This window comes from Staurois parvus, unplaced genomic scaffold (assembly GCF_062004578.1).
Source record: "Staurois parvus isolate SC_StPar_1 unplaced genomic scaffold, SC_StPar_1.0 ptg000843l, whole genome shotgun sequence".
NCBI lineage: Eukaryota > Metazoa > Chordata > Amphibia > Anura > Ranidae > Staurois > Staurois parvus.
In genome coordinates, this window is record NW_028318639.1 from 40,001 (window position 1) to 63,841 (window position 23,841).

Consider the following 23,841-nt stretch of genomic DNA (forward strand, 5'->3'; position numbering starts at 1 on the left):
CTCTGTACCAGAGGAGCTTACGCTCTAATGTCCCCTCCCCCGCAGTCCCATCAGTCTCTGTACCAGAGGAGCTTACACTCTGCACCAGAGAGGTTGTGTTGCAGGTGCTCTCCCTCTCCAGACACTAGGGGGCCAGGCCTGCTCGCCTGGCCCCAGAAACATGGCCTCTTCTGGGCTAGGCTCAGACCATGCTCCCCCTGAGGGACCCAGCTTGCCTTCCCATACTTCACCAGCACCTGAAGACCTTGGCTGTGGCCCTAAAAGTGGGGAATCCCTCCCTGTCTTTAGAGAGCGGGTTGCTGATTATCTGGTGAGAATCGCAAAGGAGGAGGAAAAGTTGGTGAGTCTGAAAACTGACTACAAGAAAAAGAAAGTTCTCCATGACAAGTCATGGAGCAGCAAGAGGCAGAGCATGAAGCCGGAGATGAAGGGTCTGGAGGACGTCATGGAGCAGCAAGAGGCAGAGCATGAAGCCGGAGATGAAGGGTCTGGAGGTCGCCATCAAGAAGCAGCAGAATCTGGTAAAGACGCTGAAGGAGAAGAGCGGAGCTTTCAGAGAAAAGTTCCGGAATGAGGAAAGGTTCAGGAAGATGAAGGGAGACTCCGGTAAGGATCCAGCATCGGCGGTGGCAGTACGGGTGGAGAGTGAGGAGGGGGTCCTGGATGCTGCCCCTGCTATCCCATCCACCTCAGGATCTGCTTCCCTGGAGGAAATGTCAGCCTCTGCCCCCCTCCCTCCACAGCAAGCTGGAGGAACAGCACAGGAGGTAGAGGAATATGGTGGAGGGCTGCTAAAGTACATTGAGGAATTGGAGTCTTCCCTAATTGGAAGAACTTTCCGTTTTTCTGAGGACTCTGAGGATGAAGATGACGGTGAGGACTCTGTACCTGGTCCTGTAAAGGAGAAAAAAACAGAAAAGCCGCGCTTTATTAAAAGTGCCAGTTTGGACTCCAGTGTGGACAGCCATGTGCACTGCAGTGTTTTGGAGGGAAATCCTCCTGTGTGTGCACAGAGCTCTGCAGGGAAGATGGCTGCTGTGCCTGCAGGACTGCACTCTGCTGGGACTGAGGACTCTGATACTAGGAACCCTGGGACTGTGGACTCTGCTGGGGGGAAGGTAAAGGGGGGATCTGAGACTATTGCTGGACAACCTCTGCTGATGGCTGCAAATGCAGCAGAAAATGGTGGGAGGGAAATTGTCAGCAGCACTCTGAAAGGGGTTGCTGAAACCCAGGGGAGAGTGACCAGGAGTGGAAGGCTTTTGCCTAAGAGGAGTATGTTGGGGGAGGGGGAGACAGGAGCATCTGCTGTGAGTGAGTCTGCTGGGAGCAGTAGTGCCACGAGTGAAAGGAAACATATGGATGATAAGAGTGCTTGCAATGCTGGAAAGGGGAATGCCTGTGTGTTGGTGGATGGAGGGACTGCTGCTGCCTCTGATGGTGGTCTGCAGAGCGGGGGCTCTGAGGTTCCTGCAACCAATGGGCGGGGTGCAGCTTTAAGGTCCACTACATCTAATGCTGCAAATAAGACCTATGCTGGGGCTCTGGCTGGGAGGAGGGGGTCACATCATGTTGTCAGCTCTGGGGGGAGGTCTGCTGCAGGTCTGCCATCTGCACCCCTGTCCTTCAGGAGGAGGAATTTGGTGCAGCTCAGATGGGAAGGTGGGGGTGCTCCCCCGGTCAGGATGTCGGTGGTGGACAGGATTTTGGAGATGGGGTTTAGGGCGGATGACATCTTCGCCTTGATCAGCCCTGTAGGATCCTATGAGTATGATCTGTCCTTTGTGCGCCCCGAGTCTCTGGATATATTCTGGGAGAAGTATGAACACATGTATAAGGGTCTGCCGGAATGGAGGGGACTCGTCCCAAAGGTGGTCTCACGCCAACCTCTAGTGAAGACGGTCACCATTCTAGTACGGAATGAGTCCATTCCTTCGGCTGACTTGGCTGTCTGGCTGAGGAGATTTGGGGAGCTACTTGCACCCCTGAGGAAGATTGTGGATGAGAGAGGGATATGGACTGGTGGGTGGTCGGTGCAGATGAGGTTGTATGTGTGTGGGAATGTGGTCCAGCATCTGCCCTCCTCAGCCTTCATTGGGAAGGACAGGATTGTGGTGTTCTACCCTGGGCAGCCCAAGCTCTGCAATAAATGCGGTTCTCGGGGTCACTTCGCCTCCTCATGTCCAGAGATGAAGTGCTCCCTATGTCAGGATCTGGGGCACCTGGCTAAGGATTGTAATATCATCAGGTGCAATCTGTGTGATAAGGTTGGCCATTCGTACAACCGGTGCCCTGAGGCCATGCACAACCAGTCAGCTTTGGTGGAAGAGTTTTTTCGTCTGGACATGGAGGAGGCAGAGGAGAGGGAGGCTGTGCCAGGGGTCCCCAATGTCTCTGTCCCTGTGGTCCCAGTGTCTGATGGTCCCTCTAATGTGTCATCTCCGTGTGTTGTGCCCCGTGAGTCAGTGTCCGTGGATGTTGTGTCTGATCCTCCTGTGTCAGTTTCCCCAGAGGTAGTGGGGGCTGTGGAGGGAACTGGACCAATGTGTATGGTTGCACCGACCCCCCCTCCCCGGCGTCGGAGGGTCAGAGCGCGTGAGGCGCTGGGGGGTGGAGTGAATGATGGTGGGGGTGTTGGGGTGAAGGTTGGGGGGACTGCTGTGGTGAGTGGAGAGAGTGGGGTGGATGATGTTGGTGATGGTGGAAGGGAAGGGGAGGGGGCTTTGCGGGCCGGTTTATCAAATGATGATATGGAGTGGTTGGAGGCAAAAAGGAAGTCTGGGAAGAAGAAGCGGAAGAAGGATGTGCCTGTACCTGACCCTGGGAGGGTGGAGGTGTCAAACACATTTGAAGTGTTATCTGAGGTGGAGGATGAGGGATCTTCAGGGGATGAGTCTCTGGTTTCCATGGAGGAGGAAACACAGAGGACTATGAAGCGTGTAGGGTCTCCAAGTAGGGAGGGGGGTAAGCAGGCTAAGAAACGGGTACCTCGATCATCCTGATGGCGGTTCCCACTCCTTTGAAGGTGGCGACCATTAATGTCGCCAGCATAAAATCAGTAAGCGCTCGTAACATGGCCTTATTTTTGCTCAGCAGGTTTGATGCTGACATTTTCTTTTTGCAAGAGACCAGGTTGTCCAGTTTGGGGGATGTTCATATGGCGAAGAAGGAGTGGAGGCGCGGCCCCTCCTTCTGGTCTCTTGCGGCCGAGCCTTACACTGGAGTTGCGGTACTTTTTTCCGGCATGGTAACCTGTCGGCGGATTATTGAGGTAGAAATGGGGAGATACATGGTCTTAGACGTCTCCATGGGGGGGCAGGACCTGCGCCTGATTAACATCTATGGGCCCCAGACAAAATGGGACAGGAAATGCCTCTTCATGAAGATCAAGCCTTTCCTTTTTACAGCCCAGCAAGTTGTCTTCGGTGGTGACTTTAACACCGTCACTAGGACTAAGGACAGGAGAGGGACCGGAGTCAGGCTGGACTGTGACGGGTTTTTTTTAAACAAAATAGCTAGAGAGGCAGGTCTGGTTGATGTGCACATTCATTGCTGCCCAGACGACACGGGATTCACTTTTCAGAGAGGTTCCAGTCAGAGTAGAATAGATAGGTTTTTTTTAAAGGGGAACTCCGCCTTCTCGGCACCAGTGTGTCAGGCGGTAGAGTTTTCCGATCACTGTATTCTGTCTGTGACTCTGAGTGGCCCCGATACACCACCTAAGGGGAGGGGTACCTGGAAGCTGAATTCGGCACTCCTGGACGATGAGAAGGTGAGTCAATCCTTTGAGGATTTTTTTCAGGCACAGGTATCAATCATGGACGTTTGCAGCAGTAAGTCCGAGTGGTGGGAGCTTACAAAACGAAGGATCGTTGGGTTTTTCAAGGCCATAGGAAGGAATAAACAGCTTGATAAGTATGTCACCTACCAGCGTCTGCGGAGGAAGCTCGATCGGCTTGTCTCGAATAATGGAGATCCAGAAGCGATCTCTGAGGTCAAACTCTTGCTCAGGCAGTGTCAATATGACAGGCATGCCTCTTTGGTTCTGGAAAGGGATTATGGGAAATATCACTCGCCCGACCCTTACCAGAACTGCAAACAAGGTAGAGCAGTGAAGTCAGTTGTAGGCCTGGTGACAGTACGGGTTCCCTGACAAAGTCCAAGTCAGGGATCCTGGAAACCTCCAGGTCATATTATGCTGACCTCCTGGGTAGGAGGGACCTCGATCGGGCGAGCATGTCGGGTTTTCTGGACTCTACTCCGGGACTGGGTAATGGCAGTTCTCTTGTGAGTTTGACAGAGGACATCACGGCAGATGAGGTGGTGAAAGCTATTGATCAGCTTGCCATGAAGAAGTCGCCTGGGCCAGACGGATTGACAGCCGAGTTTTATAAGCACTTTAAGGTGACTCTGGCCCCATATTTGGTGGAGGTGTTTAATGGCTGTCTGAGAGAGGGTTCGCTCTCTCCCTCCATGCGACAATCTGCAGTGATTCTTCTGTCAAAGGGTAAGGATTCCTCGAGAATTGAGAATTGGCGGCCCATTAGCCTTCTCAATGTTGATAGGAAGATATTGGCAAAAATTATTTTCTGGCGTTTATCGTCTGTTGCGGGCAATTTACTTTCTCGCCATCAGCACTGTTCGGTTCAGGGAAGAAGCACTTTTTCAGCGGTGTTAGCTGTCCGGGAGGCCCTGGAGCGGTGCAGGGCTGCAGGCTGGGGAAAGTTCCTGCTGGCATTGGATCAGGCCAAAGCTTTTGATCGAGTCAATCATGAGTATCTATGGCTGCTTCTTGGCAAGTATGGCCTGGAGGGGGGCTTTATCGATTGGCTAAAGACCTTATACAGAGGGGCTGAAAGCTTCATGCTTGTGAATGGTTGGATTGGACGACCCTTTGAGGTTGGCTCAGGTGTGCGTCAGGGGTGTCCTTTGAGTCCTCTGCTATATGCGTTTGTAATCGATCCCTTCATTCGGAGGTTAGAGAGCGGACCGTTGTGTGGAGTTCCTTTGGGCATTCCTGGGGAGCCCCCTCTGAGGGTCGTGGCCTATGCTGATGACGTGTCTGTTTTCATCTCCGGGACGCAGGAGGCAGAGGAGGTGGTCTCGGTGATGGAACAGTATGCTGAGGCAGGAGGTGGAGGAGGTGGTCTCGGTGATGGAACAGTATGCTGAGGCAGGAGGTGGAGGAGGTGGTCTCGGTGATGGAACAGTACGCTGAGGCAGGAGGTGGAGGAGGTGGTCTTGGTGATGGAACAGTATGCTGAGGCAGGAGGTGGAGGAGGTGGTCTTGGTGATGGAACAGTATGCTGAGGCAGGAGGTGGAGGAGGTGGTCTCGGTGATGGAACAGTATGCTGAGGCAGGAGGTGGAGGAGGTGGTCTCGGTGATGGAACAGTACGCTGAGGCAGGAGGTGGAGGAGGTGGTCTTGGTGATGGAACAGTATGCTGAGGCAGGAGGCAGAGGAGGTGGTCTCGGTGATGGAACAGTATGCTGAGGCATCTGGCTCAAAGATCAATCAGGATAAGAGTGAGGTTTTCTGGATGGGAGAGGATGGAGAAGGCTTTACCCTTCCGGACGCCTTCCCAGAGCCCCAGCAGGAAATTAAAGTTTTAGGCATCAGATTTGGTCCCGGTGATTACGGCTTTGCAAATTGGGTAAGCAGGCTACAAGATGCCGATGCCAAGGTGGCCAGCTGGAAGGATTGGAAACTCTCTTACAGGGAAAGGATTGACCTGATTAAAACTTACCTGATCCCGGTATTTCTGTATGTCAGCTTTGTCTGTGTTCCAGTGTCTCTCTATGCGAGGATCTACAGTTGTTTCTTCCAGCTGTTATGGGGGCACAAACTGAACCTCATTAAGAGGTCTGTAACCTACCTTCCCAGGCGGATGGGTGGCCTAGGTATGGTCAACCCGGTGGTTTTCTTTTCTCTGATGTTTTTGAAACATAATTTTGGTAGCATGCTGGCAGAGGAACCGCCTGGGTGGGTTGGTATTTTTCAGTCCTGGTTTAGGCCTTTTCTACGGAGCTGGGAGAATGGTGGGCCGGTGAAAAGCCTGAGGGTCCAACATGGTAAGCTCCCGGCTTATGTTGCCCCGTGTCTGAAAATGCTTCGGCAATGGCGAGTGACGGCGGAGGAAATTAAATCTCTTCCTAGGAAGGCCCTGGAGAGGAGGGTTGTTGAATCTGCCTTTAGCGAGCCATTGGCCTTGAGGGATTGCCCAGGCCCGGTTATGAGGGAGGGTCTGCGTTTGATGAATCTGGAGAGAATCCCTTTAAAGTTTCGGGATTTGGTCTGGCTCTCGTTCCATGGCAGACTCTATGTGAAGGGCAACCTGAAGCATCGCTCTGCGGAGAACCGTGGTTGTCCAAGAGTGGAGTGCGGTGGGGTGGAGGAGACGATGGACCATTTCTTGCTTCAGTGCCCCTTCAATATAGAAGTCTACAAGCGGGTGGGTGGGGCTCTGGGGATCCCTTTCCTTTCCCGCTTGAGTTACGCGGAGTGGTCTTACGGAGCCTTTCAGACTCACCGGGATTTTGATTTTGAGACACTTTTTCTAGTTAGCTTAGTAGTCCGTTACCACACGTGGAATGCACGGTGTCAGGTTTCCATTCGCAAAAAAGTCCTTCCTGTCGAGGTGGTGGTGAACAACATTCTGGGTGAGGTTGGGAAGATTCGGGGTCTTGAGAAGGACGGGTGGCGGCCGGGAGCCTGGACAAAGGCGTGGAGGAATGTCAGGTCCCTGTAGCTGCTGTCTGTCAGTCTCTGGGGGCGTGGCTTCTCTTTCTGTCCTTTCACGTCCCCTAGATTTTGTAACATCAGATTTTTGAAGAAAGGCTGCATGTATGGGATCAATGTATGGGATCGATGTATGGGATCGATGTATGGGATCGATGTGTGGGATGAATGTGTGGGATGAATGTGTGGGATGAATGTATGGGATCGATGTATGGGATGAATGTATGGGATCAATGTATGGGGTGAATGTTTAATCGTTTCTTAGCCTGAGGGGGTGTTTAGGTGACGGTCAGGATTTGTTATTTTGCTGAAGTAAGCTGGTTTTGTTTAAAAATACATATTTTTATTCTGTATATATGTAAATATGATTTTTATGATGTTTTTTGTTTGCAAGATTTTAATAAACAAAAAATTTACACTCTAATGTCCCCTCCCCCACAGTCACATCAGTCTCTGTACCAGAGGAGCTTACACTCTAATGTCCCCTCCCCCACAGTCACATCAGTCTCTGTACCAGAGGAGCTTACATTCTAATGTCCCCTCCCCCACAGTCCCATCAGTCTCTGTACCAGAGGAGCTTACATTCTAATGTCCCCTCCCCCACAGTCCCATCAGTCTCTGTAGCAGAGGAGCTTACACTCTAATGTCCCCTCCCCCACAGTCCCATCAGTCTCTGTACCAGAGGAGCTTACATTCTAATGTCCCCTCCCCCACAGTCCCATCAGTCTCTGTAGCAGAGGAGCTTACACTCTAATGTCCCCTCCCCCACAGTCACATCAGTCTCTGTACCAGAGGAGCTTACACTCTAATGTCCCCTCCCCCACAGTCACATCAGTCTCTGTAGCAGAGGAGCTTACACTCTAATGTCCCCTCCCCCACAGTCACATCAGTCTCTGTAGCAGAGGAGCTTACACTCTAATGTCCCCTCCCCCACAGTCACATCAGTCTCTGTAGCAGAGGAGCTTACACTCTAATGTCCCCTCCCCCACAGTCACATCAGTCTCTGTAGCAGAGGAGCTTACACTCTAATGTCCCCTCCCCCACAGTCACACACTATTATTATACATTGATATTGCTCTGACATATACCGCAGCGCTGTACAGAGGATGGTAATGTGATGTTCTCTCTCTTCCAGCCACGCCCAGAGGGAGGAGCAAATCCAAGATTCATGGTGATGTATATGTTGTATGATTGTAGGTTCCTGTATCATACATATGACATGTGAGTATATAGTGTATATTGATCATGTGATTCCCGTGTCATGTGTTGCTGTGATGTCATTGCAGTGTCACAGTACTCCCGCATATTCAAAGTTAAAAAGAAAGGAACCTCCCCCAGCCTCCTGCTCAGGCAGTATGACTCCCCGGTCATTTCTGGCACACTGGGTAAGTCATTCTGCGGCTACATACCTGCAGAGCATGCATGGTGATCTCCAGCCAAATCTACATGGCACACGGAACACGGTTCTGATATCATGACCGCATTACATGTGTGTGAATACAGGCCGTATGAGGACCAGAATGCGGCTTTATATCATCCACTTGCCACCCCCCCCCCCCCCCCCCCCGTACAGCAGAGCTCAGAGAGGGTGGGGATGAAGCAGCACAAGCAGCCAATCAGCTGTTCTGTTTTACCAGGAGCAGAGTGACCAAGTGATGAGCCCATGATCCTGCTGCTTCTGCTTTCACTGTGCAGTCACAGGTTGGGAGCAAGGGAGGGGGACCTGCAAGTGAAAGTGAAACTGAAGCTTTTCACTGAAACCAAATAAACTAAATATGAATATAAAATAAAAGTGTTTTTGAGCAGAAATGTATAAATATACTCAAAAAGGGTCCATGGAGCAGGAAACTTTTCCAAAAAAAAAAAAGATATATATATATATATACTATATTGCCCCAAGTATCGGGCCACCGACCTTCCCACACACATGACCTTTAATGGTCTCCCAGTCTTAGTCTGTAGGGTTCAATATTGAGTTGGCCCCGCCCTTTCCACACACATGACCTTTAATGGCCCCCCAGTCTTAGTCTGTAGGGTTCAATATTGAACTGGCCCCGCCCTTTCCACGCACATGACCTTTACTGGCCCCCCAGTCTTAGTCCGTAGGGTTCAATATTGAGTTGGCCCCAACCTTTCCACACACATGACCTTTAATGGCCCCCCAGTCTTAGTCCGTAGGGTTCAATATTGAGTTGGCCCCACCCTTTCCACACACATGACCTTTAATGGCCCCCCAGTCTTGGTCCGTAGGGTTCAATATTGAGTTGGCCCCGCCCTTTGCTGCTATAACAGCTTCAACTCTTCTGGGAAGGCCCCCCACAAGGTTTAGGAGGGTGTCTATGGGAAGGTTGGACCATTCTTCCAGAAGCACATTTGTCAGGTCAGGCACTGATGTCGGGGGAGGAGGCCTGGCTCGCAGTCTCCGCTCTAATTCATCCCAAAGGTGTTCTATGGGGTTGAGGTCAGGACTCTGTGCAGGACAGTCAAGTTCCTCCACCCCAAACTGGCTCCTCCATGTCTTTATGGACCTTGCTTGGTGCACTGGTGCGCAGTCATGTTGGAACAGGAAGGGGTCATCCCCAAACTCCTCCCACAAAGTTGGGAACATGAAATTGTCCAAAATGTTGCCTTAAGGGTTCCCTTCACTGGAACTAGGAGGCCAAGCCCAACCCCTGAGGAACACCCCCACACCATAAGCCCCCCTCCACCAAACTTTACACTTAGCACCATGCAGTCCGGCAAGTACCGTTTTCCTGGCCACCGCCAAACCCAGACACGTCCATCGCATTGCCAGACAGAGAAGCGTGATTGGTCCCTCCAGAGAACACGTCTCCACTGCTCTAGAGTCCAGTGGCGGCGTGCTTTACACCACGGCATCCGACGCTTTGCATTGCACTTGATGATGGAAGGCTTGGATGCAGCTGCTCGGCCATGGAAACCCATTCCATGAAGCTCTCTACGCACTGTTGTTGGGCTCATCTGAAGGCCACACCAAGTTTGGAGGTCTTTAGCTATTGACTCTGCAGACAGTTGGTGACTTCTGCGCACTGTGCGCTTCAGCATGCGCTGACCCCGCCCTGTCATGTGACGTGGCCTACCACTTGATGGCTGAGTGGCTGTTGTTCCCAGTGGCTTCCACTTTGTTATAATCCCACTAACAGTTGAGCGTGGAATATTTAGTAGCCAGGAAATGTCACGGATGGACTTATTGCCCAGGTGACCACCTATCACGGGACCACGCTTGGAGTCACTGAGCTCCTGAGAGCGACCCATTCTTTCACCAATGTTTGTAGAAGCCGTCTACATGCCTAGGGGATGGATTGTATACACCTGTGTCCATGGAGGGGATTGGAACACCTGAATCACATGATATGGAGGGGATTGGAACACCTGAATCACATGATATGGAGGGGATTGGAACACCTGAATCACATGATATGGAGGGGATTGGAACACCTGAATCACATGATTGGGAGGGGATTGGAACACCTGAATCACATGATTGGGAGGGGATTGGAACACCTGAATCACATGATATGGAGGGGATTGGAACACCTGAATCACATGATTGGGAGGGGATTGGAACACCTGAATCACATGATTGGGAGGGGATTGGAACACCTGAATCACATGATTGGGAGGGGATTGGAACACCTGAATCACATGATTGGAGGGGATTGGAACACCTGCATCACATGATTGGAGGGGATTGGAACACCTGAATCACATGATATGGAGGGGATTGGAACACTTGAACCACATGATTTGAAGGGATTGGAACACCTGAATCACATGATTGGGAGGGGATTGGAACACCTGCATCACATGATTGGAGGGGATTGGAACACCTGAATCACATGATTTGAAGGGGATTGGAACACCCAAATCACATGATTTGAAGGGGATTGGAACACCCGAATCACATGATTTGAAGGGGATTGGAACACCCGAATCACATGATTTGAAGGGGATTGGAACACTTGAACCACATGATTTGAAGGGGATTGGAACACCCAAATCACATGATTTGAAGGGGATTGGAACACCCGAATCACATGATTTGAAGGGGATTGGAACACCCAAATCACATGATATGGAGGGGATTGGAACACCTGAATTACATGATTTGGAGGGGATTGGAACACCTGGATCACATGATTTGGAGGGGATTGGAACACTTGAATCACATGATATGTCTAGTGGCCATAATACGGTATTTTCCTGAAATTCCTCAATCACAGTAATTATTCGTGCTAGCTGGGTACATGCTTGAGACGTTCGCTCTTCCTATAAACAGAGCCTTTTGTCATCCTCATCCTGATTGAATGATTCCTGAGACCCACGACTAGTCATTGCAGCAGATCATACTTTGCTTTGGCTCTTCTTTTATACTTTTGAACCTTTTTTCCGTGGGAAACGTCCTGACCCGAAATAAGGAAGTCATGACTAATATTTATTTATTTATTATCTATTTCAGGCCATCAATTTACGCAGCACTTTACATATATATTGTACATTCACATCAGGCCCCGCCCCCGAGGAGCATACAATCTAAGGTCCCTAACTCACATTCATGCATACACATACTAGGGCCAATTTAGACAGGAGCCGATTCACCTCCCAGCATGTCTTTGGAGTGTGGGAGGAAACCGGAGTACCCAGAGGAACCCACGCAGGCACAGGGAGAACATGCAAACTCCATGCAGGTGGTTCCGTGGTTCTTTGTAAACTTTATTTTTCTCCTTCAGACAGGAAAGTCATCCAGGACTGGGTTCCGGTAGAGGTCCCTGCAACAAACAAGCCGGATGTAAGTCCAGAACCAGGTAAGTACAGACCAGGAGCCCGCCTTGTGCTGTGTGTGGACTCCCTGAGGGCCCATTCATACTTATACGGTCTGTTGCGGCTCATTGACGCATTTTAACCGCTCGACTACCGGGGCAATTTGTACAAATCGTTTTGCACGTTGACATCGGCATTTTTTGCTAAAAATCACCGAAAATCCATCCGAGATTCTATGTTTTCTGAAAGCAGAGACCCTGGAGAAGAAAACAGTGGCAGTTGCAATTTTTTTTTATGTCGCAGAATATTTGCGCCGTTATTTATCAAATATATATTTTCAGGGAGAAATATCAGTCACAGGAAAAAAATACAGTAAACAGGCCATAGACGGGTCGAACATCGGCCGATTTAAAAAAAAACAAACGAAAAATCGGTCGTTAAACGTTAAAGAAATCGGCTGATTTTCGACCCTTCTATGGCCGGCATTAACCCCATAACTGCTGTCTCTTGCAGAGACGGGAACACACCATACAATGTGACAGGGGAGCGCACCATACCATGTGACAGGGGAGCGCACCATACCATGTGACAGGGGAGCGCACCATACCATGTGACAGGGGAGCGCACCATACCATGTGACAGGGGAACACACCATACAATGTGACAGGGGAGCGCACCATACCATGTGACAGGGGAACGCACCATACAATGTGACAGGGGAGCGCACCATACCATGTGACAGGGGAGCGCACCATACAATGTGACAGGGGAGCGCACCATACAATGTGACAGGGGAACACACCATACCATGTGACAGGGGAGCGCACCATACCATGTGACAGGGGAGCGCACCATACCATGTGACAGGGGAACGCACCATACCATGTGACAGGGGAGCGCACCATACCATGTGACAGGGGAGCGCACCATACCATGTGACAGGGGAACACACCATACAATGTGACAGGGGAGCGCACCATACCATGTGACAGGGGAGCGCACCATACCATGTGACAGGGGAACACACCATACAATGTGACAGGGGAGCGCACCATACCATGTGACAGGGGAGCGCACCATACCATGTGACAGGGGAGCGCACCATACCATGTGACAGGGGAGCGCACCATACCATGTGACAGGGGAACGCACCATACCATGTGACAGGGGAGCGCACCATACCATGTGACAGGGGAACACACCATACAATGTGACAGGGGAGCGCACCATACCATGTGACAGGGGAGCGCACCATACAATGTGACAGGGGACCGCACCATACCATGTGACAGGGGAGCGCACCATACCATGTGACAGGAGAACACACCATACCATGTGACAGGGGAGCGCACCATACCATGTGACAGGGGAGCGCACCATACCATGTGACAGGGGAGCGCACCATACCATGTGACAGGGGAGCGCACCATACCATGTGACAGCAATACAAATACATTATTTGGATTACAATGTTTTTATTTGGATACATTGTTGCAACCGCAAGACTTTTTCATCTAAAATATAATAGCGGACTTCTTCTCCTTCTTCTTTTTCTTCTTCTTGCTGGCAACCTCGCAGGTCACGGCTCATGCGCAGATTTTTTATCAGTAAAACGATCGGCCGATTTGCCCATCATTGCTGGGAAAATCGGCTGATCGTCAAAATCGGCCGCGAATTTTCCAACATGACCGATAAAAAAATGCTAAAAACCCAAAAAACGGCCGACCAACTAACCCACTAACAGTGCGAAAATCTGCCAATTTTTTTTTCGGCCAAAAAATCGGCCGATTTTCAACCCATCTACGGCCGGCATAAGGCCTCTTTCCCCTGGGCAGTCCATGAGTCCAATTTTCATCTGTCCGTTTACGGATGACATACGGACCCCCGTGTATGTCTATGGAGTAGCGGATGTAAACGGGAGATCATCTGTTTACATCCATTAATGTCCGCATCCGTTAACATCTGTTTTTTTTGAACAGAAGAAAAGCCTATATTTCTTCTGCAAAAAACCCCAAAAGAACGAAAAGCTGATTGTATGCAGCCCGGAAGGTCAGGAAAGGGGGGGGGGGGAGACAAGTGAGTGTCCCCCCACCTCCTGAACCATACCAGGCCACATGCCCTCAACATCCCCCACTGGGATTCCCCACTGACAGCTGAATGTAAAAAAAAAATTAAAAAATAATTAAATAAACGGCGTGGGGTCCCCCCCTCCATCCACACCAAGCCCTTCGGATCTGGTTTGGATATTGAGGGGAATCCCCATGCCAGAATGTAAAAAAAAAATGGCATGGGGTCCCCCCCCCCAAGATCCATACCAGACCCTTATCCAAGCAGGTCAGGAAAAGGGAAGGGCGAGCGAGCGGGAGCACCTCCCCTCCTGAACCATACCAGGCCACATGCCCTCAACATGGGGGGGTGTTTTGGGGTGGGGGCTTCTTCCCAAAGCACCTTGTTCCCATGTTGATGGGGACAAGGGCCTCTTCCCCACAACCCTGGGCTGTGGCTATGGTGGTCTGCGGGCAGAAAGCTTATCAGAATCTGGAAGCCCTCTTTAGTAAGGGGACCCCCGAGATCCCACCCCCCCCATGTGAATGAGTATGGGGTACATGGTGCCACTACCCATTCACAAAAAAAAGTGTAGTGTGAAAAAAGACAATGCCTGCCGCCGCCAACCCGGAAAAAGAAAAAAAAACCAAAGGCTCCACTACCACCATGTGACTTCACCGATGGCTTGACAGTTCTTAAATATGTATGGGGCGGGGCCATCATGTATGTGCCCTCTGCCCCCGTCAGACATCATTGACCCAGCATGCCCCGGTTGATGATTTCACACGGGGGCGGAGTCACAGGATGATGTCACCGGGTGGCCCCGCCCCTTACATATTTAAGAACTGTCAAGCCATTTGGAGCAGTCACTTGGTGAGAGTCAGCATCAGCTGCGGAGTCTTTGTTTTTTTTTTCTTTTTTGCGGGTGGCGGTGGCAGCGGCAGCGGGCATCATGATTGACATTGGATTTACTGCGGGGGACATTCTTTTATTTTTTGAATGGGTACCGGTACCATGTACCCCATACTCATTCAAAATAGGGTGGGGGCGGGTTCTGGGGGCTTCCAGGTTCCGATAAGCCCCCTGCCCGCAGACCTTCAGAACCACAGCCAAGGGTTGTGGGGAAGAGGCCATTGTCCCCAGTTGCTTTGGGGGGGGGGAGCCCCTGCCCCAAAGCACCCCCCCATGTTGAGGGTATGTGGCCTGGTATGGTTCCGGGGGGGGGGGTCCCACTCGCTAGTTGCCACTTCTCCTGACCTGCTGGGCTGCATGCTCAGATAAGGGTCTGGTATGGATCTTGGGGGGGACCCCACGCCATTTTTTTTTTTACATTTTGGCATGGGGGTTCCCCTTAATATCCAAACCAAACCCGAGGGGCTTGGTATGAATGGAGGGGGGACCCCACACCATTTTTTAAATGATTTTTTTAACACTCAGCTGTCAGTGGGGATCCCCGCTAACAGCTGCTGACTAAAAATGGATGTAAACTCATTTGTTTTTTCTTTGAAAAAACGTGATGAACGGAAGAAAAAAACGGGAACGCCCGTGTGGAAGGACCCTAAAAAGAATATTAGTACAAATAAACACAATATAATACTAGTTTTTAAAACATAAAAGATGATAAATATAGATAAAATATTAAAGATGATGTTGTGTTGAGTAATTAGATGCCAAACATGTCAAGTCTTAAAATTTTGCACGCACAAGAAACTGCAGTACCCGAAAATCTCAGAAGGTGGCGCTTTAAGAGCCTTTACAGGTTATCAGTTTAGAGTTACTGATGAATTATGGGACAACATGGGCTACAGGATATGGCTGGCAATGACATCACATTCCACTTGTTATTTCATGATGTCACTTTATGGCAGATTCCATGGCGGTCGCATTAATAACTCTACCATTTGCGTCTGAAAAAATTTTCCTTGGAATTGATGAGACGCCGGACACATGGATCAATCTGTTACACAGCCCGGACCTGGGTAGGAGAGAATCTCTATTGTATTCCTAATTATACCAAGCCATTCACATTATTCTCTGCACCAGAGGAGCTTACGCTCTAATGTCCCCTCCCCCGCAGTCCCATCAGTCTCTGTACCAGAGGAACTTACGCTCTAATGTCCCCTCCCCCGCAGTCCCATCAGTCTGTGTACCAGAGGAGCTTACGCTCTAATGTCTCCTCTCCCACAGTCCCATCAGTCTGTGTACCAGAGGAGCTTACGCTCTAATGTCCCCTCCCCCCACAGTCCCATCAGTCTCTGTACAGAGGAGCTTACGCTCTAATGTCCCCTCCCCCACAGTCCCATCAGTCTGTGTACCAGAGGAGCTTACACTGTAATGTCCCCTCCCCCACGGTCCCATCAGTCTGTGTACCAGAGGAGCTTACGCTCTAATGTCCCCTCCCCCACAGTCACATCAGTCTCTGCACCAGAGGAGCTTACACTCTAATGTCCCCTCCCCCATGGTCCCATCAGTCTGTGTACCAGAGGAGCTTACGCTCTAATGTCCCCTCCCCCATGGTCACATCAGTCTCTGCACCAGAGGAGCTTACGCTTTAATGTCCCCTCCCCCACAGTCCCATCAGTCTCTGTGCCAGAGGAGCTTACACTCTAATGTCTCCTCCCCCCACAGTCACATCAGTCTCTGCACCAGAGGAGCTTACGCTCTAATGTCCCCTCCCCCCACAGTCCCATCAGTCTCTGTACCAGAGGAGCTTACACTCTAATGTCCCCTCCCCCACAGTCACATCAGTCTCTGCACCAGAGGAGCTTACACTCTAATGTCCCCTCCCCCACAGTCACATCAGTCTCTGTACCAGAGGAGCTTACACTCTAATATCCCCTCCCCCGCAGTCCCATCAGACTCTGTAGCAGAGGAGCTTACACTCTAATGTCCCCTCCCCCACAGTCACATCAGTCTCTGTACCAGAGGAGCTGACACTCTAATGTCCCCTCCCCCACAGTCACATCAGTCTCTGTACCAGAGGAGCTTACACTCTAATATCCCCTCCCCCACAGTCCCATCAGTCTCTGTAGCAGGTATGTTAATATACTGATTATTTTCCCATCCCCCCCTCAGAGATAACTCTGAATGGGAAGCTCTCGGCTGACAGACGCAGTTTCGCTCGGCTGGGATTTGTGAACAGGAAGAAGTCGATATCGATGAACATTTCGGGGTACAATATTACGGTGATCGATGGGCAGGATACTCAGGTCATCACATGGTCCTCAGCGCTGCCAGGAGTGCAGTAAGTGTCGGGTGAATGCTGGATGTTCAGTAGCGGAGCACCTACCTCTTACCCAACTTACAGGGTGACTTTGCCAGGCGACTTCCTGGAGGTTTGCTGGCGACTTGAGTATGAATTTTGATGCGACTTTCATGCCATTTCCTGGGCATTGTTCCTGTCATGTCGGATCCAAATCACATCGCTAGAGAGGAGGGTCCGACTTGGAGGTGACTTCCATTGAAGTCTATGGGCACAAGTGGGAGAGAAGTCGCCTTGAAGTAGCACAGGAACCTCTTCTGAAGTCAGGAACGACTAATGAAGACTGCTCTCATTGACTAACATGGGATTTCACATGCCATGTGACTCGGGGGGGGTCTCACGAGTCGGATCCCAAGCATTAACCTCTTCACGCCGGCCGAACACAAATGTGCCTAGACCTGGGCCTAGACGCCGAGCGGGCGCACGTTTGCGTTCTATTAAAAAAGGACATATGTGCCGAGAGCGCGCCCTGCCCGCTCCCAGCACACGTGTCCGGTACGCACAGAAAGGTCCCGATCTCCTCTTTCGATTGGGACCTTTCCCGATCATTTGATGGCTCGTCACGGCGGTCACATGACTCTAAGCCCCGCCCCGCCTCCCGGCTTCTCAAACTCTTAAAGGGCCGGGAGGCACCGGCGTGAAGGGGTTAAATATTAGATGGTTCTTTTTCGACAGCTGCTGCATGTACACAGAGTTGAGAATTGCCAGCAGTTGGGAAGGGGGGAGGGGCAGAAGGACTGAAGTGCTACACAAGCCCTGTGCCCTTTGATGACATTTCTTTGGGCATGTGTAGCACGTCCAGTGTCCTCATTGGATAAAGCCGTAATTTAGCATCACTTGACATAATGACAAAGTTGGAGCCATTTATAGGCTGATGGCAGAACTGTACTATGGTGGTCATTAGTGACCCCGGGGGGGGGGGGGGGGGGTTGTGTTCAGCAATCAATACTTAGTCTATTCATCTGGAACGTCCTGTAAATGTTTCTTCCCTTTCAGGTCCGTGAAGAAGGAAGGACGGAAATTAATTCTGACCCTGGACACCGGATTCCGCGTCGTCATTATATTGAAGAAGAGTTCCAACTGTTTGAAGCTTCACGTCGAGGACAAGAAGGCAGACTCAGATTTCCCCATGGGATTGATCGGTATGAACCTTCTGCAGGATCTCTGCCTGAACCATCACAGCTTTTCTTCATTTTCATTTTATTCATTTTCATTTTTTTCATTCATTTTAGTGTTTGTTTTTCCAGGTCAGATGACAGTAGAAGATAACATCCTTGTAGAAAGTGATGAGGTCACCATCCTCGGGGAAAGCTATCCGGCCGAACAGTAAGGATCAGAAACCGAAGAAAGGGTCACCAAACCCCAACTCAACCTTTCCACTATGAAAGCCCAACGCCATCCAAATCTTTGTGTTATTACCTGGTGGATCCTGCCAGTAGATCCTTTGTTTTTCTCCTTCCTGTTCTGCAGTGGATTCGCACAGCGGTGTTGACACCCTGTGGGCCAAAGTTTCGAAAACGTTCTTCAACCAAATCCCATGCTTTTTAATTGTCCCTGTTCACAATTGGGTGTTCATGGGCCTGCAGCTCAACAAGGTTCATGAGTTACTTATGAAGCCAAAATGGGAAACTCTGGGGTGGGTCATGTGGAGGTCCCGGCACAAAAGTTCACATCACTCAGAGATCGATTTAAAATGTTTATTGGTCAAGCCAATGCTTTTTCGGGGAAAGACCTCCCTCTTCCTCAGGGCTGGAGCAGTAGGTGTTATGATAACCTTTGACAGTTTTTATCAAGACTCATTTTAGGGCTCCTCAGGCTTTTCTCCCTCGGTCTGGCCAAGCCAGCAAAGCAATAACACTTGGCAGTTTTTATCAAGACTCATTTTAGGGCCCCTATTGCATTTCAGTGGTAATGGAGTCATATCTACTGCTCCAGCCTTGAGGAAGGAGGAGACTTTTCCCCTGAAATGCGTTGGCTTTGTTTAGGAGATATTCATATTTGAGCAGCCGGTGACATCAACGGAGCATGCGCACTGTGCTCTGAATGGATGTCTACATCCTTGTAGAAAGTGATGAGGTCACCATCCTCGGGGAAAGCTATCCGGCCGAACAGTAAGGATCAGAAACCGAAGAAAGGGTCACCAAACCCCAACTCAACCTTTCCACTATGAAAGCCCAACGCCATCCAAATCTTTGTGTTATTACCTGGTGGATCCTGCCAGTAGATCCTTTGTTTTTCTACTTCCTGTTCTGCAGTGGATTCACACAGCAGCGTTGTCACCCTGGGGGCCAGATATGTACGTTTGGCCCTCATTCAGATCTGAGCGTTTTACGGCGCAAAGTTCAAAGTTTAAAGTTTCGAAACGTTCTTCAACCAAATCCCATGCTTTTTAGTTGTACCTGTTCACATTCGGGTGTTCATGGGCCTGCAGCTCAACAAGGTTCATGAGTTACTTATGAAGCCAAAATGGGAAACTCTGGGGTGGGTCATGTGGAGGGCCCGGCACAAAAGTTCACATCACTCAGAGGTCGATTTAAAATGTTTATTGGTCAAGCCAATGCTTTTTCGGGGAAAAGCCTCCCTCTTCCTCAGGGCTGGAGCAGTAGGTGTTATGATAACCTTTGACAGTTTTTATCAAGACTCATTTTAGGGCTCCTCAGGCTTTTCTCCCTCGGTCTGGCCAAGCCAGCAAAGTATCAAGACTCATTTTAGGGCCCCTATTGCATTTCAGTGGTAATGGAGTCATATCTACTGCTCCAGCCTTGAGGAAGGAGGAGGCTTTTCCCCTGAAATGTGTTGGCTTTGTTTAGGAGATATTCATATTTGAGCAGCCGGTGACATCAACGGAGCATGCGCACTGTGCTCTGAATGGATGTCTACATCCTTGTAGAAAGTGATGAGGTCACCATCCTCGGGGAAAGCTATCCGGCCGAACAGTAAGGATCAGAAACCGAAGAAAGGGTCACCAAACCCCAACTCAACCTTTCCACTATGAAAGCCCAACGCCATCCAAATCTTTGTGTTATTACCTGGTGGATCCTGCCAGTAGATCCTTTGTTTTTCTACTTCCTGTTCTGCAGTGAATTTGCACAGCAGCGTTGTCACCCTGGGGGCCAGATATGTACGTTTGGCCCTCATTCAGATCTGAGCGTTTTACGGCCCAAAGCTCAAAGTTTCGAAACGTTCTTCAACCAAATCCCATGCTTTTTAATTGTCCCTGTTCACATTCGGGTGTTCATGGGCCTGCAGCTCAACAAGGTTCATGAGTTACTTATGAAGCCAAAATGGGAAACTCTGGGGTGGGTCACGTGGAGGTCCCGGCACAAAAGTTCACATCACTCAGAGGTCGATTTAAAATGTTTATTGGTCAAGCCAATGCTTTTTCGGGGAAAGACCTCCCTCTTCCTCAGGGCTGGAGCAGTAGGTGTTATGATAACCTTTGACAGTTTTTATCAAGACTCATTTTAGGGCTCCTCAGGCTTTTCCCCCTTGGTCTGACCAAGCCGGTAAAGAGATAACATTTGACAGTTTTTATCAAGACTCATTTTAGGGCCCCTATTGCATTTCAGTGGCAATGGAATCATATCTACTGCTCTAGCCTTGAGGAAGGAGGAGGCTTTTCCCCTGAAATGCGTTGGCTTTGTTTAGGAGATATTCATATTTGAGCAGCCGGTGACATCAACGGAGCATGCGCACTGTGCTCTGAATGGATGTCTACATCCTTGTAGAAAGTGATGAGGTCACCATCCTCGGGGAAAGCTATCCGGCCAATCAGTAAGGATCAGAAACCGAAGAAAGGGTCACCAAACCCCAACTCAACCTTTCCACTATGAAAGCCCAACGCCATCCAAATCTTTGTGTTATTACCTGGTGGATCCTGCCAGTAGATCCTTTGTTTTTCTACTTCCTGTTCTGCAGTGGATTTGCATAGCAGCGTTTTCACCCTGGGGGCCAGATATGTACGTTTGGCCCTCATTCAGATCTGAGCATTTTACGGCCCAAAGTTCAAAGTTTCGAAACGTTCTTCAACCAAATCCCATGCTTTTTAATTGTCCCTGTTCACATTCGGGTGTTCATGGGCCTGCAGCTCAACAAGGTTCATGAGTTACTTATGAAGCCAAAATGGCAAACTCTGGGGTGGGTCATGTGGAGGGCCCGGCACAAAAGTTCACATCACTCAGAGGTCGATTTAAAATGTTTATTGGTCAAGCCAATGCTTTTTCGGGGAAAGACCTCCCTCTTCCTCAGGGCTGGAGCAGTAGGTGTTATGATAACCTTTGACAGTTTTTATCAAGACTCATTTTAGGGCTCCTCAGGCTTTTCCCCCTTGGTCTGACCAAGCCGGTAAAGAGATAACATTTGACAGTTTTTATCAAGACTCATTTTAGGGCCCCTATTGCATTTCAGTGGCAATGGAATCATATCTACTGCTCTAGCCTTGAGGAAGGAGGAGGCTTTTCCCCTGAAATGCGTTGGCTTTGTTTAGGAGATATTCATATTTGAGCAGCCGGTGACATCAACGGAGCATGCGCACTGTGCTCTGAATGGATGTCTACATCCTTGTAGAAAGTGATGAGGTCACCATCCTCGGGGAAAGCTATCCGGCCAATCAGTAAGGATCAGAAACCGAAGAAAGGGTCACCAAACCCCAACTCAACCTTTCCACTATGAAAGCCCAACGCCATCCAAATCTTTGTGTTATTACCTGGTGGATCCTGCCAGTAGATCCTTTGTTTTTCTACTTCCTGTTCTGCAGTGGATTTGCATAGCAGCGTTTTCACCCTGGGGGCCAGATATGTACGTTTGGCCCTCATTCAGATCTGAGCATTTTACGGCCCAAAGTTCAAAGTTTCGAAACGTTCTTCAACCAAATCCCATGCTTTTTAATTGTCCCTGTTCACATTCGGGTGTTCATGGGCCTGCAGCTCAACAAGGTTCATGAGTTACTTATGAAGCCAAAATGGCAAACTCTGGGGTGGGTCATGTGGAGGGCCCGGCACAAAAGTTCACATCACTCAGAGGTCGATTTAAAATGTTTATTGGTCAAGCCAATGCTTTTTCGGGGAAAGACCTCCCTCTTCCTCAGGGCTGGAGCAGTAGATGTTATGATAACATTTGACAGTTTTTATCAAGACTCATTTTAGGGCTCCTCAGGCTTTTCTCCTTCGGTCTGGCCAAGCCCCAACTCAACCTTTCCACTATGAAAGCCCAACGCCATCCAAATCTTTGTGTTATTACCTGGTGGATCCTGCCAGTAGATCCTTTGTTTTTTTACTTCCTGTTCTGCAGTGGATTCGCACAGCAGCGTTGTCACACTGGGGGCCAGATATGTACGTTTGGCCCTCATTCAGATCTGAGCGTTTTACGGCCCAAAGCTCAAAGTTTCGAAACGTTCTTCAACCAAATCCCATGCTTTTTAATTGTCCCTGTTCACATTCGGGTGTTCATGGGCCTGCAGCTCAACAAGGTTCATGAGTTACATATGAAGCCAAAATGGCAAACTGTGGGGTGGGTGATGTGGAGGGCCCGGCACAAAAGTTCACATCACTCAGAGGTCGATCTAAAATGTTTATTGGTCAAGCCAATGATTTTTTTCGGGGAAAGACCTCCCTCTTCCTCAGGGCTGGAGCAGTAGACGTGGGAGGCTTTTCCCCCCTTGGTCCAGCAAAACAATAACATTTGGCAGTTTTTATCAAGCCTCATTTTAGGGTTCCTGAGCAGGGGAGGACTGACCATTTGGAAACTTTGGCAATGCCCGAGGGCCTGGGGTCAGTAGGGGGCCCCATGAGATGCCCCTGGTACCTTTTTCATAGGCTTTTTTGAGTTTGGGCAAGGACACAGGGGCCTCATGATCCCCTATTGCCCGGGGGCCCCATGAGTTGTCAGTCTGCCCCTGTTCCTGAAACTTTTCCCCATTGGTAAAAAACCTCATGTTCAGCCCCCCCCCCCATACTTACCTGACCCCGTTCTCAATCCATTGCTGCTTTCTCTCTATCACTCCTCACAGGACATGGTGGGAGCCATTGGTTGCCGCTGCTGTCAATCTAAACCTGTGAGCAGGGGGTGGGGCAAAACCGTGCTGTGTGTATCAATAGATGCACACAGCCTGGCTCGAGATCAAGCCTGCATGGTTGCTCCCATAGCAAGCGGCTTGCTATTGGGGCACACAAAGAAGAGAAGGAGCCAGGAGCGCTGACAGGGGGACCCCTGAAGAGGAGGAATGTAAAACAATTTACAGAGCGGGTAAGTATAACATTTTATTATTTATAACAATCCAACACTTACAATCCCCTTGAAAGGTGTTTGTTGAGTTCGGTTTGAAAGTCTCATTTAGAATCGTTCTCTTCCAGATTTCCGCTTTGCAACTTCTCCTCCTACGGTGTGAAGCAGCAAGGATCGTGTACAAAGGTGACCCTGAAATCCTACAACGTGTTCGCGGGGATCAGTCACGTGGTCCCGGGCGTCTTCGATTTCCCACCCGACCCCTAAAATATGAAAAAATATGAAAAATATGAAAAATCCTTTTCTGGACCGTTTTCTGCACAAAGAATTTATTGTAGCGGTTGTCTCCCGCCTTTATCTCCAAATAATAAGTCTTGTGACGCAATAAACACAGAAAATGATGCGAAAATGGAATTTGTATCGGATTTCTATAGAAGTAAGATAATCAATGTTTGGTGATTTAGCCCCTCCTCCGGAGGAGGATCCCCCCTCACCCTACAGAGTGTTCCCCCCCTCACCCTCCATAAGATCTCCCCCCCCTCACCCTCCAGAAGATCTCCCCCCCCCTCACCCTCCAGAGGATCTTCCCCCCCCCCTCACCCTCCATAGGATCTCCCCCCTCACCCTCCAGAGGGTTCCCCCCCTCACCCTCTAGAGGATCTCTCCCCCCTCACCCTCCAGAGGATCTCCCCCCCCTCACCCTCCAGAGGGTCCCCCCCACCCTCCAGAGGATCTACCCCCCCCCCCCTCGCCCTCTAGAGGATTCCCCCCCGCCTTCTTGACCAGGCCATTT

The 23,841-nt window shown here is 50.0% G+C and overlaps 1 protein-coding gene across 1 annotated transcript in view; it reads left to right on the forward strand.

Moving 5' to 3' along the window:
- The window catches only part of LOC149443598 (inter-alpha-trypsin inhibitor heavy chain H3-like), a 61,123-nt gene extending 37,666 nt beyond the window's left edge, over nucleotides 1–23,457 (forward strand). Inside the window, exons 17-24 of the mRNA XM_089655508.1 lie at nucleotides 7,875–7,910; nucleotides 7,990–8,124; nucleotides 11,488–11,562; nucleotides 15,433–15,543; nucleotides 16,640–16,808; nucleotides 17,823–17,968; nucleotides 18,074–18,152; nucleotides 23,177–23,457. Of these exons, the coding sequence (XP_089511634.1) occupies nucleotides 7,875–7,910; nucleotides 7,990–8,124; nucleotides 11,488–11,562; nucleotides 15,433–15,543; nucleotides 16,640–16,808; nucleotides 17,823–17,968; nucleotides 18,074–18,152; nucleotides 23,177–23,315 (890 nt within the window). The 3' untranslated portion in view covers nucleotides 23,316–23,457. The remainder of the gene's footprint in view (nucleotides 1–7,874; nucleotides 7,911–7,989; nucleotides 8,125–11,487; nucleotides 11,563–15,432; nucleotides 15,544–16,639; nucleotides 16,809–17,822; nucleotides 17,969–18,073; nucleotides 18,153–23,176) is intronic.
- The last annotated feature ends 384 nt before the right edge of the window (nucleotides 23,458–23,841 follow it).